General features: G+C 39.2%; 2 protein-coding genes across 2 annotated transcripts; one reads left to right on the top strand and one right to left on the bottom strand.

The window, feature by feature from the left end:
- Nucleotides 1-912: 912 nt before the first annotated feature.
- LOC126617833 (triosephosphate isomerase, cytosolic-like) lies at nt 913-1,334 on the top strand. The gene has a single exon (XM_050285941.1). The coding sequence runs from the start codon at nt 967-969 to the stop codon at nt 1,327-1,329; it is 363 nt and encodes a 120-aa protein (XP_050141898.1). The 5' UTR covers nt 913-966; the 3' UTR covers nt 1,330-1,334.
- Nucleotides 1,335-11,123: 9,789 nt separating this feature from the next.
- LOC126617505 (exportin-2) lies at nt 11,124-15,950 on the bottom strand. The gene is made up of 2 exons (XM_050285601.1): nt 12,900-15,950; nt 11,124-11,848 (listed from the first exon to the last, which is right to left on the bottom strand). Exon 1 carries the CDS (start codon nt 15,816-15,818, stop codon nt 12,903-12,905), a length of 2,916 nt encoding a protein of 971 aa, XP_050141558.1. The 5' UTR covers nt 15,819-15,950; the 3' UTR covers nt 11,124-11,848; nt 12,900-12,902.

Genomic DNA, 15,950 nt, shown 5'->3' with positions numbered 1-15,950 from the left:
GGTTTTGTGCATCAACATTTGGCGCCGTCTGTGGGAATCGACACAAAAAATCATGTCGGTTCTCTTTCATTTTTTTTTTCCAACCACCGTGGATCTGTAGAAACCCAAACCTAGAGCACAAACATCTCAACGCTTTTAACAAGATACCTCATCCCAACCAATCAAATGACTCCCCTCTTTCCTCTATGTCATGGGAAACCTCACTAAATGCGTGACAGAAGACAGAGAGAGAAAGAGGTCGGGCGAAAAAGTGTGGTGGGTTTTGGCCCAGATGCAGGTCTCGAATCTCTATGCAAGCTCCCAAGTTTCGATTCAGTTGATGACTTTCTGCATAAGGTGGCTACAGTTAGGGGTAAGCTAAGTTGATGATCAGCGGCCTGTTGAGGCAGCTGTTGCTGCCCTCGTTCCAGTCGTGCAGCACGATTCTTGCGGCAGCGCCAATATTACCCCAGCAACTTCACAACAGTCAGAACCCAAATCCCACCTTAGGATCTGACCTGGAAACCTACGGAACCCCAACCTTCTCCGAAGTCTCCTTCGTCGGCCGATCGAACCGCAACTCGAGCTCACTGACTCGGTCATTCAAGCTCTGCAGGAACAGCTCACCCCTGAGCCTCTTCTCCTTCGCCCTTACGAAAGACGTCGGACTTAACAGCTCCAGCCGTCTCAGAGTGAGAACCCGACAAAGCAAATATAGCAGAGCCATGGAAGCGTTGACGAAGAAAGAGCTAACAGTGGCGATGGGGTTTGTTATCTTCACAGTCGTGATTTTTGACGTCAGAGCTTAGACCGGTGAAATCCACGGCAGAGTTTGATATTTGTGGCCACTCCGCCGTCAGACCCGAAGATCATGTTCTAAAAGGTGCTGAGTGGCAGAGACGATGCCACTGTGATTCTGCAAAACTGAAGGCTCACAACACAATTATTACATTATCCGCTGTGTGATTTCGAGATTATCAAGAAAAGATGGGCAGGAAGTTCTTCGTCGGCGGCAACTGGAAATGCAACGGAACCTTCAATGAGGTGAAAAAGATCGTCAACATACTGAACAAGGGACAAGTTCCATCGCAAGACATTGTGAAGTTTATGATTAGCCCACCGTATGTGTTTATTCCAGTAGCGAAAAGTTTGTTGAGGCCCGATTTCCATGTCGCGGCACAAAACTGTTGGGTCAAGAAGGGTGGTGCCTTCACTGATGAAGTTAGTGCTAAGATGCTAGTCAATCTCGAAGTTCCTTGGGTCATTCTGGGTCATTCCGAAAGAAGACTTATTTTGGATGAATCCAATGAGTTTGTTGCGGACAAGGTTGCGTATGTACTTTCTCAATGAGTGAAGCCAATCACTATTTACATACCGGAGCATGAGCAGATGCTCCCTGAAAAACAACCTCTGCAAAAGAATTTGAAAAGGATAAGACCTTGACCTTTGCAGATGACAGAATGATGGACTTGTCACTGAGATAAGATTATCTCTCTTTCTTATTTTACTTTGTCATCATTACGTGTCTGACCCATGGACAGGACTCCATTTCTGTTGTCATCATTATGTGTCCGACTCCAAGCATTTTATGATCTTTCTGATGTTTTCCCATTGTGGGAGTTTGAGTCACATATTTTGTTGTCTGGTCAAGTTTTGAATGAGTAGGGTAACACCACCGACAACGAAAATGGTGAGAACGTGCTCGAGTCGGAGGAACTCATAATCAAGAAAAGCAGAAAAGCAGTGGGGAACAAAGCAGAAAAACAAAAGGGATGAATAAACACCCCACCAGAATGATGTAAATTATTTTTATTATCTTTCAGAGACATCTGTATAAACCCCATCAGAGGGTAAATATAAAAAATAAAAAATAAAAAATAAAGGGCAAAGCCCAAAACAAATGGGCTAGCATGTTGTGGAGGGCGAATGCCCATAAGCCCGAAATAGCACTAACCAGGTCATCAAAAGTACGCCCAGTACTCCATAGTTAGTCGGCAACCCACCGCTATTACCACCAAACAGGTGATCAAAAGTACGCCCAGTACTCCACAATTATTCGGTAACCCGCCGCTATTACCACCAACCAGGTGATCAAAAGTATGCCCAGTACTCCAAAAATTATTCGGAAACCTGCCGCTATTACCACCAACCAAGTGATGAAATGTACAACCTGTACTCTAATATCATTTGGCAACTAGCCATTCATGCCACCAACCAGGTGATGAAATGTACAACCCGTACTCTCCTTCATGCCACCAACCAGGTGATCAAAAGTACGCCCAGTACTTCATATTATACATGAGCATTACTCATATCAATCATACATAAACATTCATGAGCATCACTCATGTTAAACATCCATGAGCATCACTCATGTCAATCAAACATTCATGAGCATCAATCATGTCAATCAGCTTCAAAAGCTTCATTTACAAAAGCTCTAGCTTCAAAAGCTTCATTTACAGAGCTCCAGCTTCAAAGCTTCACTTACAAAGCTTCAGTGCAGGGTATATAAATACCGCCTCCGAACAAATGCCACTTCGGCCTATACATAGATTCAATTTGAAATCTCCAGCCAACAGACTCTATTGACCGAAGACTTAGGGGACTACATTATGTACTATATACTGGGCCTTAACTGGGTCTCATGAAAAATACTTGGGGGATTCTAGCCCATCATTCATGTATTGAGGAGCGAGCCCTTATTTTATAAAAGGGACTCCCTCACCTTCGTTATAGAGCATCGCCGTCAGCTGAGCAACCGCCTCGCCACGAGTGATGTGAAAAATAAGTTAACACACAAAATTAAACCCTCTTTTTATCAATTGTAGCAAAGTATGTAAGTAGGGATCGTTCTAAACCGGGGATTAGGAGAGATTGCTAAACACTTGAAAACTGACTTAGAAATGTAAAAACAAAGTTTCAAACACTAGATTAGACTCAAAGAATGCAAAACTCACGTTTAAAATACTAAAATAAACCAATAACTCAAAACAGCAACTAAAAGACTCAAAACTGCCTTAAAAACACTTTCTGGGCAGTTTTGAACACAAAGCACCAATTTGGACGAATTTGGGTTTTAACTTGTACCAAAACACTTAAAAACATAAACCAACACACTTTCTAACTAATCTAGGACTTCAAAATAAATGGGGAATTGATTTGGACGAAAATGAACTAAATGGACAGATTGCAAGGAAAACAGATTGTAATATAAACAGATTGTAACACAAAGTTATGAATAATCAATGGATGATGGAATGGCTAAGGGGTCTTCTCCACACATGAAATATATGCAACCTAAATCAATTTTCAGTTATCAATTTAATAAGTTATGAATCTCGACACTCCAAGTTAATTAGGTCCGCTTAAATTAACCTTCAGATTTCCCTAGAATCATTGAACTGGATGAATATGCATCGCAAACAAATTATTCCCAACAAGTTCTTTATATGAACAGCATGATAAAGACACAAGTTAGAATCATTACGTTCTTTGGAAGTCATAAGCATCGACAAGGCATTCGTAACTATGAAAAGCATGATACTCTTGCCAGGAATCTACTTAACACGATCGTGACTAGCGACCTTCACTACTTACGAATATAAATTCATAACGATTAGGTGAAACAAACTTATATCCTAGCATCAAATTCAAGCATGCAAATTAAGCGTGCACTCTCAACCAACATACAAGAATAAGTTCTAAATCAAACGGTTAAGCAAATTGTATTCACGACTTATACAACGATAACTGAAAGTAATCAACTTATTTCACATATATAATCATGGTTTTGAATCCACCCTTAGCCAAAACGAAATTAGCCAATCATACTTAAAGCAAAACAAAGATTACATGAATTAGACATTAAAATCCAAAGAAAGAAAACACCTAGAATGCTCCAACTTGGCAGCAAGTGCATCCAAGATTCCTCATTTCCCTTGCTTGTGGCAGATTGGTTTGTGGACAGGTTTTGGGTAGTTCTATGGTGCAGAAAGGTTTATGGTGAGTGTAGAGGAGTGTTTGATGGTGGAAGGGTGGTGGAGAACTTCGGCAAAGAGGGTGGAAGAAGGTGGAGTGGCTGTGATATTTTCTGGGCACTAGAATGGTGTTTTTGGGGTGTTTTGCTGCCTAGGGTGAGTATGGACGAATTTCTGTGATGAATGGTGAATATGAGAGTGTGAACCCTTTGCCAAGGGGTGTAAACATGTATATATAGGCCCCAAAAACCCTAGAGAATTAGATTGGGCAGTGGGGAAAATGCACAGCAAGGAGGGTGAATTTGTGGTGTGCAATGGTCCAAGGATGAAAATGGAGCAATGATGCAAAGTATGGAGGGTAAAATGGAGTGGTATTTCAGCTAGGGAGCATGAATGATTGTGTTCATTGCATGGAAATGAAAAGGGGAGGTGAAATGTTTCAGAAATTAGTCAAAGGTGCAGCAACATGTGTTGCACACAGCATTGGATCCCAATTGTGGATGATGGAGCATCAATTGGTGCATGGAATGGTTGTGAAAGTTGTGTGAAATCTGATGGGTGAAGGGAACAAGAGGTATGCAGCAATTGAGTGTGATAATTGAGTGAATTGAGGCATGAAATCAGAAATATTTTAGGGGACAAGGATGATTAAGCATGCATGGGAATCCAAAGGGAATGCTATTTGGTTACACGGCAAGGAGTGGGTGTTCTTTTGTGGCTGAATTCTTGATCCTTTGTACATTAATTCTTCACATTCTTAGCCTCTTTAATTCTTCAATTTCGTCCAAACCTTGGTTCCAAATATGTGACATGCATTCCAAGCTCCATTTTGCTCCAAAATGCTCCAAAATGCATCTTCTTGCCTACTTTGTCCTTAAAATCTGAAAACACACGAAAATGACTTTAAACACTAAAATAACTAAAGAGACACGACATAAATGCACAAGAACAAGCCAACTAAGTCGCATAAATATGCTCCTATCAACGAGCATCACTCCTAACCCATTATTCATGTACTAAGGAACGAGCCCTTATTTTATAAAAGGGACTCCCTCACCATTATTAGAGAACACCAACTCTAGCCCATCACTTATGTATTGAGGAATAAACCCTTATTCTATAAAAGGGACTCCCTTACCTTCATTAGAGAGCAACGTCGCTAGCTGAGCAACCGCCTCGCCACAAGCATCACTCTTAACCCATTATTCATGTACTGAGGAGCGAGCCCTTATTTTATAAAAGGGACTCCCTTACCATCATTAGAGAGCATCAACTCTAGCCCATCATTTATGTATTGAGGAGCGAGCCCTTATTCTATAAAAAGGACTCCATCACCGTCAAATGCCACAAGCCTAGCCAACCAAGGCAACTTAAGCCACGAGCCTTGCACCTCGCAGCGTGTGCTACTTCTAGTTGAGCATCATTTCAGATTAAGCACCGCCTCATATCGAGCATCAGTTCAAGACAACATCTAGTTACTTCGGCCCACACAAGGACTGAATTTCAAGTCTCCAGCCAAAAGACTCTCTTGACTGAAGACTTGGGGGACTACTGTTTATACCATATTTAGGGTCTCGTATTTAGACCTCATATAAATACTCGGAGGACTTAAATATAATTATGTAATAAAGGAATGGGCAAATATGTAATAAGTGAGGAGTCCTTATTCTATAAAAGGACCCCTCACCCTCACAATTAGGGGAAGCCATTTCAGAGGCCAATTCTTAGGCCATCAGAGACCTCACTCTCTCCCTCAGAGGCTCTGAATCTATCTCCTTCACTTCTCAGATAAATACATAATCAGTGTGGACGTAGCCCAAACCTTGGGGTGAACCACAATACATCTTATGTTATTTACATTTATTGCAGATTCATGGTCGGATTTACGTTGTTCCAAGACCTCCGGTTTTGTGCATCAACATTTTTTATTCACATGGTGCAAAGTTGACAGCTATGTCAGCACAAATGTGGACTCTACATTTGCCACGTCATCACTGAACAATTAACCTAACAAATTTTTTAAAGATGTATGAAACTAAAAAGAAAATATAACTAAATGTATGAAATTGAAATGTTTAAAGATGTTGTATGAGGTTGTAATTGACCCCATACTTGAGGGGGTATGTAATACCCTGAAAAATTTAAATATATGAATTGGGTATTCATAATTATGAATATGTGAAAAGAATTGAGAATTTATATTAATTCATAAAATTTTAGTTTTTTAAATTAAACTAGTTACGAGGTTTAAAGTTTGGACATTAATTATTTAAAATACGTAGACCTTTCGAGGTCAAAATTTATATTTTTAAATAGATCTCGATCTTACGAACGCGTAGGCGCAAACCGTTTGTGAAATAGAATTATAACGAAAGAGTTATTAACGTTTAAAATTAGGGCTATTTTGGTAATTTTATTTCTATTTAGAAGGCTCCAGAAATCTGGAGCCATAAGTTGTGCCACGTGTGTGGCTGTGATTGAAGAGAAAAACAAATGATGGACGGTTGGGATTGAAAAAAAAGCATAGAAAGGAGAGAATGGGAAAAGAATCAGAGGGGATGACCAGTGGGGAGAGAGAATCGGGAAGAGAAAGGAAAGAAAGAGACACGGGGAATCGGGGGTGTGACCCGTGTGACCTGACATACAAGCCAAAGGTTCCTCGCTGTTTTTCGTCCAATTTTTCGACTAATTGGACCTATAAACCCCTCCCAATCATCACCTTGGCCCTCTCTATTCCTGTTCCACCAAAAATTTGATGGAATTTGATGCTATTTTGGTACAAAAATCCTAATAGGTGTCGTGGGAGACTTTGCCCAAAATCCATAAATTGTGAAATGATTTCATACGATTTCCTCCACGAAAACCCTCCCCTAGATGTCAGAAACAAAGCCTAAACAACTAGAGGGGCGGCAGAACACTTGAGATGAAGGATCGAAGTCACCCATTTATAGGGTTTCCGGCGGGTTCGAGGCAAATTGGAGCCTTTCCAGGTTGGATTTGTCCGCATGTATAAAGTTTGCTCTACTCTTTGAGATCTTTATTTCTGTAATTTTTAAGAAATTTTAGAAATAGTCGAATTTTCAGGCAAGCCGAGGCGGCCGATCGCCACCCACGGCAGTGGGTGCGGGGGCGTACGGTCAAGGAGCCGACATTGTGTTTTTATGCGAATTTCGTTATTCTAATTATGCTTTTGAGACCTAACTATTGTGATTTGAATATTAATATTGTGGTATATCAATACATTCAGATTTGGTTTGAATTTTGGAAATGTGAACTACGAATGGCTTGATCCCTGTTTAGGGTATGTAGGCAGTCTAACGAGATGTTAGATGCAACCATACAATAAGTAAGATTAAATAACTCGAGAAATCATTTTTAGAATGGGAAGTGTTTTATAAAAGGAAATAGTGACAAAGTGAGAATAAATTTGTATGTTTGGTGTTTAAACAAGACAGATAATTAAAGGATTACGATAGGTGGTAGTTAAATAATTGAGAGAAATCCTTGGTGGTGATTTTGTACTAAAGAAAGGAATTTAGTAAATCATTTGAGTTTTTACCTTATGGTTATTTAATTAAAGGTCGGTTTTGAATTTAATGTAATGATTAGTGAATTGAATATAGTAGAAAATAAATAATTAATGGTAATCAACTAAACATGATTTTTAGGTTGGGCTTGTCACCGATAATATTCCCGAAAATAACAAATATTTCGGGGCAGGACGTTACAAGGTAAATGTAATTTACCCTTTAATGTTTGTCGACACAAGAAATAAATGTTATTTACAAATGTTGCCCAAATTGAAAGTAGAAGATAAATTAGTCATAAAGGAAACTTATTTCTTTTCATTAACATTATCTAAACCAATTCAATATTGGGCATCAAACGATGCCTATATGTATACATGCTATGCAATCAAGTTCGTCGATGGTTAAAGATGTCTTAAGTTCAATTCACTTACTCAACAATAAATATTAAATAAAAATCATATGACCTCCAATAAAATTAATTTAACAACTTCGTCCATGACTAATAGAAATTTGGTCTACTAAATATGTTCTCCGTATCATTTTCATTTTAGTAGTGAAGAAGTTGAGTTTCCACCATAAAACCAATTGGTTATATGGGGAGTAACCCAATCTCTTATAAGCCCTTGGAAAGTTTCTCCTTTTACCAATGTGAGACTATTTTACTTTTACATTCTCACACGCTCTCTCGCGTATGGTGAATTTTCAAGCTAAATATGTGGACAACATGAATTGGGTGACGTGGAGCACGTGTGGCCGTTAGGCTTCACACGTGGGGCAACCTGCTCTAATATCATAAAAAAAGTTGAGGTTCCACCATAAAACCAATTGGCTATATGGGGAGTACCCCAACCTCTTATAAGCCATTGTAAAGTTTCTTCTTTCACCAATGTAAGACTCTTTTATCTTTACATTCTCACAAGTAGTAATTTAATTTGTGGGGTTGATGTACAATTTTGTTTTGTTTCCTAATAGCTTAAATGTTCGGAGTCTAATGATTCTCTAACATGATCTTTAACTTGATATGCATTGTTGTGCTGGTCTCCAATAGTTAAGTTTTGATTTTGATCTAATTACAGTCTAACAATTTTAATTAAAGATAAATAAACAATAATTAGCTACTATCATTATATTTTGAGATATTGGGATATTTCTCTCTTATGAGGTCCAATGTGTCTTGTTTCCACCATCAACAAAAATGCCATGGAACATCACACTCACACAACCTTTTCATTGAAACAAGAGGATAAGCCATCACACATAGATGGCAAAAGATTGGTCAAATTAGGTCCAGTCACCACCAAAGTAGATTAACAAAAAAAAAAACTAAAATGGAGTGGCTTCTTCTTATAGGCCATTTATCAATTGCCTTTGGACCATCAATTTAATGATGATAGTTATTTGCATTTTTTGTGGGACCACTAGCCATATTCTTTGCCAACAGGATCATCTTCGGATTTTTTTGTGTGAAGATCCTGGAGATCTGTAAATCGTGTTCGTTCATTGTACATCGTACGGTTAGTTTTTGTCAAGTACTATTTGTATTTAATTTTAAATAAAAATATTTATAATAATGTCTGACCGTAAGATGTTCGATGAATCGATATGATTCACAAATCTCCGAGATCTTCACAAAAAGAATCATGAAAGAATCCTCTTCCTATTCTTTGGACCATATGGTGGGGTTCACCCAATGACATGGCAATCATAATTTTCTTGGGGTCCAATATTTAGATTGGAGAAGGCTTGCTGGAAGGAACCTCGGACAATTAATGAATGGGTAAATTAACATATCTCTTCCACCAAGGTCACCAGATCAAGTGATCTGGATCTTTGAAATTTCATTTAATGATCCATCTGCTTTGATCTCTTAAAAGCTATAATAATTTTTTGCCATTGAATGAAATTTCAAAGGTTCAAATCACTAGATCTGGTGATCTTGGTGGCTCTTTCCGATAAATTGTAGCTAAAATATAAGTTTTTGTATAATATAATTTACCCTTGATAAAGTTTGAAATAAACAAAAGATTAGAAGAAGAAAAAGTGTGTTTAGTGGATGTCAGTTAGGCAGCCCAGCAAAATTCATAGCATTGGTGATGACTGATTTAATATTACGTGCACTTTTTGTTAGACAATGCTTAGGGTTAACATCATTGTATATTAATATGTAAATTATTATTGGGATGTGCTTAGTTGATTTCCTTCTTTGGGGATGAAAACATTCTCCTACTTGCAAATAACGTGTCATCTCCGATTTTTATTTTTATAACCAGAACCGTTTAATCTCTTAATCTTTATTTGAAAATCATTCATACAAAAAAAAATTATTTGAATTTCAGATTGTTTAGTAATCTAAATGTATCAAATAAATCAACAGTTCATCATGAATATGTTACTTGATACCTACACTGTTGATTTATTTTGATACATTTAAATGGAATTGTATCCGCTCCGGACCTTAGTGTCCTGAGCCTAGGGATCAAATCATCTGGACCGCTGATTGGTATGTAAAATAAATCAAAGCCGTTGGTTTTGTATGGTGGGGCAGGAAAATGAGTTAATGGGGACCATTGGATTGAATTTATACAGTCCAGATGAATTGATCCTTAGGTTCCAGACACTAAAATCTAGAGCGGATCCAATTCCCATTTAAATGATTAAACAATCGCCGATTCAAATGATTTTTTTATAGGGAACTTTAACAAAAAGCTCCCGTTACTATTCACTTTAACGAAAAACTACATTTTTACACTAAAAAGTCAATCCTGGTACTATTCACTTTACCCTTTATTTTGTCATTTTCGTTAACACTCAAAGTTTTTAAATTATTTTCATGTTTTCCTTTTTTTATAAGGACAATTTTCAAATGAAGATAAGAACACGTTATTTACAAATAAAAAGAATGAACTCGTTCCTCCGATGCAAGCATTATTATTATTTTTATTTTCTTCTGACAAAGTGATACTCTAAATATACAGTAACTTACGGAGAAATAGATTTAAACTCAAACGCAAAATGGAAAGCACTGTGATCTGGACAAATAAGCAACGGTCCATCGTGGTGATACGCATTTTGGGCATAGTCCAACAAGATCATGAATTTGCATTTGCTTTCTCAAGAGTCATCGGCCGAAGGATTAAAAAACTATGAACAAGTCAATTTTATTTATGTGTTTTTCATTTTTATTTTTTTCTCTCCTATGGAATTCTAGGACAGTTTCCCACATCTACCAGTTCTTTGATTGATTCAACTTTCAGGAACAAGAAGTCTGTGTTGACGACAGTTTTTCTCTTGATTTTACCCGCTATTGCGGCGTTTTATGTCTGTAAATCCACCAAGTAGACAGAAAATTACGCACAATAATATATGATTGACACAAGACATGAATGGTTGGCTTAAGACTTTTATTACACTCATTTTAACATCTTACACCCCCATTTTAATTTAGACCGTTAATTCTATTTAATTTATTCAATTCGATGATCATAAATAAAAAACGAAAAAATCATTCCCCTTTATACATTTCTATATCTTACACGGGCACGTCGTGTGCATGATGTCAGTGGAATCATATTTGTTTAGTTAAATTAGGAAACCCAACAGGAGTTTGGTGCTCGATTATAACTAGGTCACTGTGTTCTAGCAAAAGACGACATTTTATATCAACATCAAACGTCGTATATACGAACAAACATGTTGCACAATTTATTGGGTACTCTCCATATATTATTAAAAAGTAGATTGCACAAGAGCATGCGTCCATTAGAAACCTTCCTTCCTTCGACACCGACAAAGTCGAAGAAAAGCTTCATCTTCTTCCTAGGACCTGAAAACTTCCGGTTTCCCCTCCCACCACAATAAAAACTTCATAGGGGAAATGCTAAAACCTTAATTCACTTAACCAACCAGGGATTTCACAAACTGAAATACCGACGACGCAACAATTCCTTTTTCTTCTTTTGGGAAAGACAATGGTGCAACAATATGCATACATGCAATGGTAATATTCAACAAAAACAGACTTACATGACAACAATACAGATCTACTATAATTTAGACAAATGCATGCTGACACGGGACGGGATGCGGCAAAGGCGTATACATGATGACTTAAGACATAGGACTGCAACACTAGAATCTAATTAACTGGGTGCTCACCGTCATGGTAGACAGACTCAGGACAAGTGTAACCAAAAATCCCACATCATTTCTGCACAAGATCGTAAATGCTGCAGAGATGAAGAGGACAATCATCAAAACCCGGAGACTGCAAGGCAGTATAGGTTGCTCACATATGCATGCTGACCAAGACTCGTTGAAACTTCAAATGAAAAGCCCGCACCTTCATTGCCATGTGAAATCCTGCAAGTTTACACATGAAATTAGATAATTTCTTGAATGTCGTGGCATTAATCATATTCGGATTAGACGGAAACAAAATAAAATATAAAACAAAGATCTAAAGGGGGTAAACTGTAGGAAAATCTGAGCAGTTACTCGACTAACATAGGAGGTTAAGTTATACAGCAATATAACATACATGCCACTAACACGAAAATACGTGAGAGGATAAACAAAGGTATCATTACCAAAAAGTAGCAAATACAGTAGAATTAATAGTCAAAGGTAAGATATGCAAACAGGGAAGCTAGGAAATTCATAGATGCAAAATAGTGCTAACACTCACTCACAGGTTTGACATATAGTGCTAGCATGCTTAGATTGAGAAATAGAAACAATTACAGCAAGAGCTTAAACCAACTAAACTTTCACTGTAACTTGAGGAAACCCCTTGAACATTGAACACGCAAGGACTAAACATCAACTCTAGAGACCCTCTAGTACAGAAAGAAAATCCAGACAATTCAGTTCAACAACTATTTTTTTTACAATTTTAATCAATAAATGTTCCCAAACAAGTAATAACTTTTTTCTTACCATCCAACTTCTACTCTGTAGTTTACCAGTGGCAGTATTTTCAGCACGAATCAAATATTAAAGCTACTCATAACAATTACCTAAACAAGATGTATTCCTAGGCCGTTATTTTAGCATTCCAATAGACAAAACAACTTTTAGATACAAAAAAATTATCCAAGGGAAGAAGAGCATATAATGACAGAGGATATGATTAGATAATTTCTTATCTAGCCCAATACATTTCGATCAAACTGCAAGATAAACTCATTGCTGAGTAACAAATAACTAGCCAACATCCTTTCTGTGTCAGAACATATGTACCCCCACCCCACCAAAAAAAAAAATTGTGTATCACATCACCAACTATTGCCACAATATAAATATATCACAAACAATTCCAGATTGTAATTAAAACATGTGCATGCAAATCCATAGAAAATAGTAGGGATGGTGCATAACTAAGAGAACAAGAATGTTTTATATGCATACTCACCACTCAAACAATCGGGCAATTATAAAATTCGCAGAGACGACGTAGTTCTGCCTGATTGGCTGGGTCAAGATACTGACTGATGATTTGAGGGTATCTGTTAGGGGAAAGTTTGGAAAACCCAGCCAATGAAGTTACCAAAAATTCTTTCGGGTCCTTTATATCTTTCAGAGGGTCGTCCTCTCTCTTCCCAGCATTGTGCAGACGAACAAAGGTGGCAGAGTAACCTGTGTTTTCAGCAATATCAGGCATTTCTGGATCCTCTTCAACCCTGTCCTGTTCAGGCCGCGAAAGAAGGGTCATAATGCTGTCCAGCATCTTCCCCCAGTGTTCAACAGCTGCGGCATCCAGAAGTGCTGGAGATTCACATAGAAGTCTGGTTGATGCAATAGCAGTCAACTTAGTCTCAATGACTCCTGTAATAAGCTTAAGATTGGATATCCAAAACTGCACCAAGATGACCTGAAATATGTTGCCCTGAACAGCATTCATTGTATCTGCAAGGTTTTGAGAGCCGTGTTTGACCAGAAAGAGTGACATAAAAATCAAGAGAGACTTAATAAACTTTCCTGTTTGCCTGGTTTGGAGCACCGTGAAAAGGGCACTCCAAATGCCACCAATGTAAGGCGCAATCACATTATACTCAAGGCTGTCGATAATAGTATTTAGCACATAGAAACCCTGTTCATCTGTGCTACGAGCTGAGACAAGCTTATTAAATATCACAAGCACTTGCTGCAACCTCCCCCCTTGGTTGAGCTCGTGGGGTGCCTTGTAAAGGAATGCTTGAAGCAAACGCACAAGAGCTGGAACATTAGACGCCTTTTTCCATAAATCAGGGGACAAAAGTATCTCAAAAATATGCATGTAAGACGGTGAGATTGGCGGGTTATTCAACTCAACTAGCTGAGCAAGCAGCTGAAATGCATAAGGAAAGAACTCGGTCACATCTTCCCCCAGTATCTTCTGGAGGCTGGGAAATAGGCTCGTCTCAAAAAGTGATATTAGAGAGGCATTCTTCCCACATGCACGCTTCACAAGAACAGCCACCGACTCAAAAAGATAGTGGTTAAATATTGGATTCTTGGGGTTTTCACAAGCTTTGTTGAGTATTAATGTTAACCCTTTAATGCAAGGATCAGCAATCTCAAACGATATGTCAGCAACCCCGAGAACTCGCATAATACACTTCATTATGTATTGGTTTTCCTCAGATTCTGGAACCTTCAAGGCCTCAAAGAGATTGTTCATCAGTTGTGGTAGAACGGGAGAAATATCTGTTGAAGTATATCTTGCTCTTCCACCATCGTCCTTTACCATCAAAAGTTTCTCAATACAACTCGCAGCATAGGAGTGAACAACATTTGACTCTGCACGAAGGAACCGAATCAAATCTGGAAAAAATTGCAATGCCATAGGCTTTGGTATGTGATTCCTGAACATTGTGAAAAACTTCAGTGCACCGGCCTTGAGCATCGGAAACCCATTGACATCCTGATTCTGCAATTCTGGAGCAATTACCGTCCCAAAGAAGCTCTGAACATCAACAAGATCAGTCGAAACAGAAGTACCACCAGCCTTCTTAATAGCAAGTGATACAACCAAGTATATAGCACAGTCCTTATCCTTCCAATTCGCAACAGGGTTTGTAGCAAAAGAGCTTAGCAAACTCTGTATCTGTAGAGAAACCAAATTGGTAACCTGTTGTTTATAATTGCTAGCGATCCCTTTAAGAAGCTCACATGCAATCCTCCTCCTAGTATCGAGATCACTACCCTCCATATCCCTCCTGATGAACTCAATATAGTTCATTTCAAATAGTTCCTCATCCTCCTCCCTCAGTCTCACATTAGGGATCACAATGCCCTGACAAATCTGTGGTATCACACCCTCAGCAGCAAAAAGATTATGATGCACACTTGTGCTAACTGTGGTCAAGAACTTAATAGCTGTAACAGCCAACTGATCACGGCTCGACACTTGAGACACATTCACCAATAATTGCCAGACAGCGAGCGCAAAATCATTCAAGTACACCTGAAATTCTTCCTCATTCTTTTCCATGTAAAGGTTAATATTCTCGCAAACAGCTGCACGCAACCCATCGACCAGCGCAAGCCCATCAGCGCTACTCTCCAGCGCTGGATAACTAGTGGTTAAATATTTTTTCATCTCAGTCATCCACTCATTCATATGGTCCTCAAAATACTCAGGCAACTCTTGAAAATTCAATGAGTAGAAAATCCTACAGCACAATCTCTGTGAGTCAAAAAGGGGCTTAAGCACCACGGCAGACCCTCCGGAATTAGCAGCAGACTCGATCAAGTTTGCAGTTTTCATGAAAATTTCCAAAAGGGGTGCGGCGAAATTATCCAAACAGTATTTCAAATCAAGCAAAAGATCATTGGTCTTGTACTGATAACGAAATTTCTTAAAAATGGAGTTGGCAGTGCCGAGAATACCGTTAATGGAGGCGTAGTCGCCAGCAAGCGAAGCCGCCCCAAGGCTGGAGATGAGCTCGGGGAGCAAAGCGGGCCACAACTTGGGGAAATCGTGCTTGCCAATGAGGACTAGGGCTTCGCTGAGCTGGCCCTGAATCTTGGGTGTCGCGGAGAGCATGAGGGAGACGATGAGGCCCTTGATCTGGTCCTTCTCGGCGTCGGGGATGGGGATCTCGTCGGAAGAGGAGTTGGGAGCCCATCGCGCCTTGAGGTGGTTTTTGAAGTTGACGGAAGCGGCCTGCCGGATCTGGTCATCAACGGTGGGCTCAGCGACGAGGCGGAGGACGGCGAGGCCGTAATTGGGGAGGAGGGATGCCTCGGATAGTGAAGCCTCGGCGCGGCGGCGAGGCTCCGGGGCCGGAGAGAGGGTGTGGAGGAAGCACTGAGAGAGGTGCTGTAGGGTTTCGGGATTCCATTCCATTGTTGGGATGGAGCTCTCGCAGTATCTAGATTTTGGTGGGGTGGGACTAGGGTTTATGCAATGTGTGGAGATTTTGAATGTGAGCGAGAGAGAGAGAGAGAGAGAGAGAGAGAGAGAGACAGCGAACGAGGA

This window comes from Malus sylvestris, chromosome 1 (genome assembly GCF_916048215.2).
Source record: "Malus sylvestris chromosome 1, drMalSylv7.2, whole genome shotgun sequence".
NCBI classification, from domain to species: domain Eukaryota; kingdom Viridiplantae; phylum Streptophyta; class Magnoliopsida; order Rosales; family Rosaceae; genus Malus; species Malus sylvestris.
The sequence above is the reverse complement of the archived record's forward strand: the minus strand, read 5'-3'. Positions and strand labels throughout refer to the sequence as shown.

Excerpts from the sequence above, each read along its gene's own strand:
- LOC126617833 (XM_050285941.1), top strand. The coding sequence starts at position 967 with ATGGGCAGGAAGTTCTTCGTCGGCGGCAACTGGAAATGCAACGGAACC.
- LOC126617505 (XM_050285601.1), bottom strand. The coding sequence starts at position 15,818 with ATGGAATGGAATCCCGAAACCCTACAGCACCTCTCTCAGTGCTTCCTC.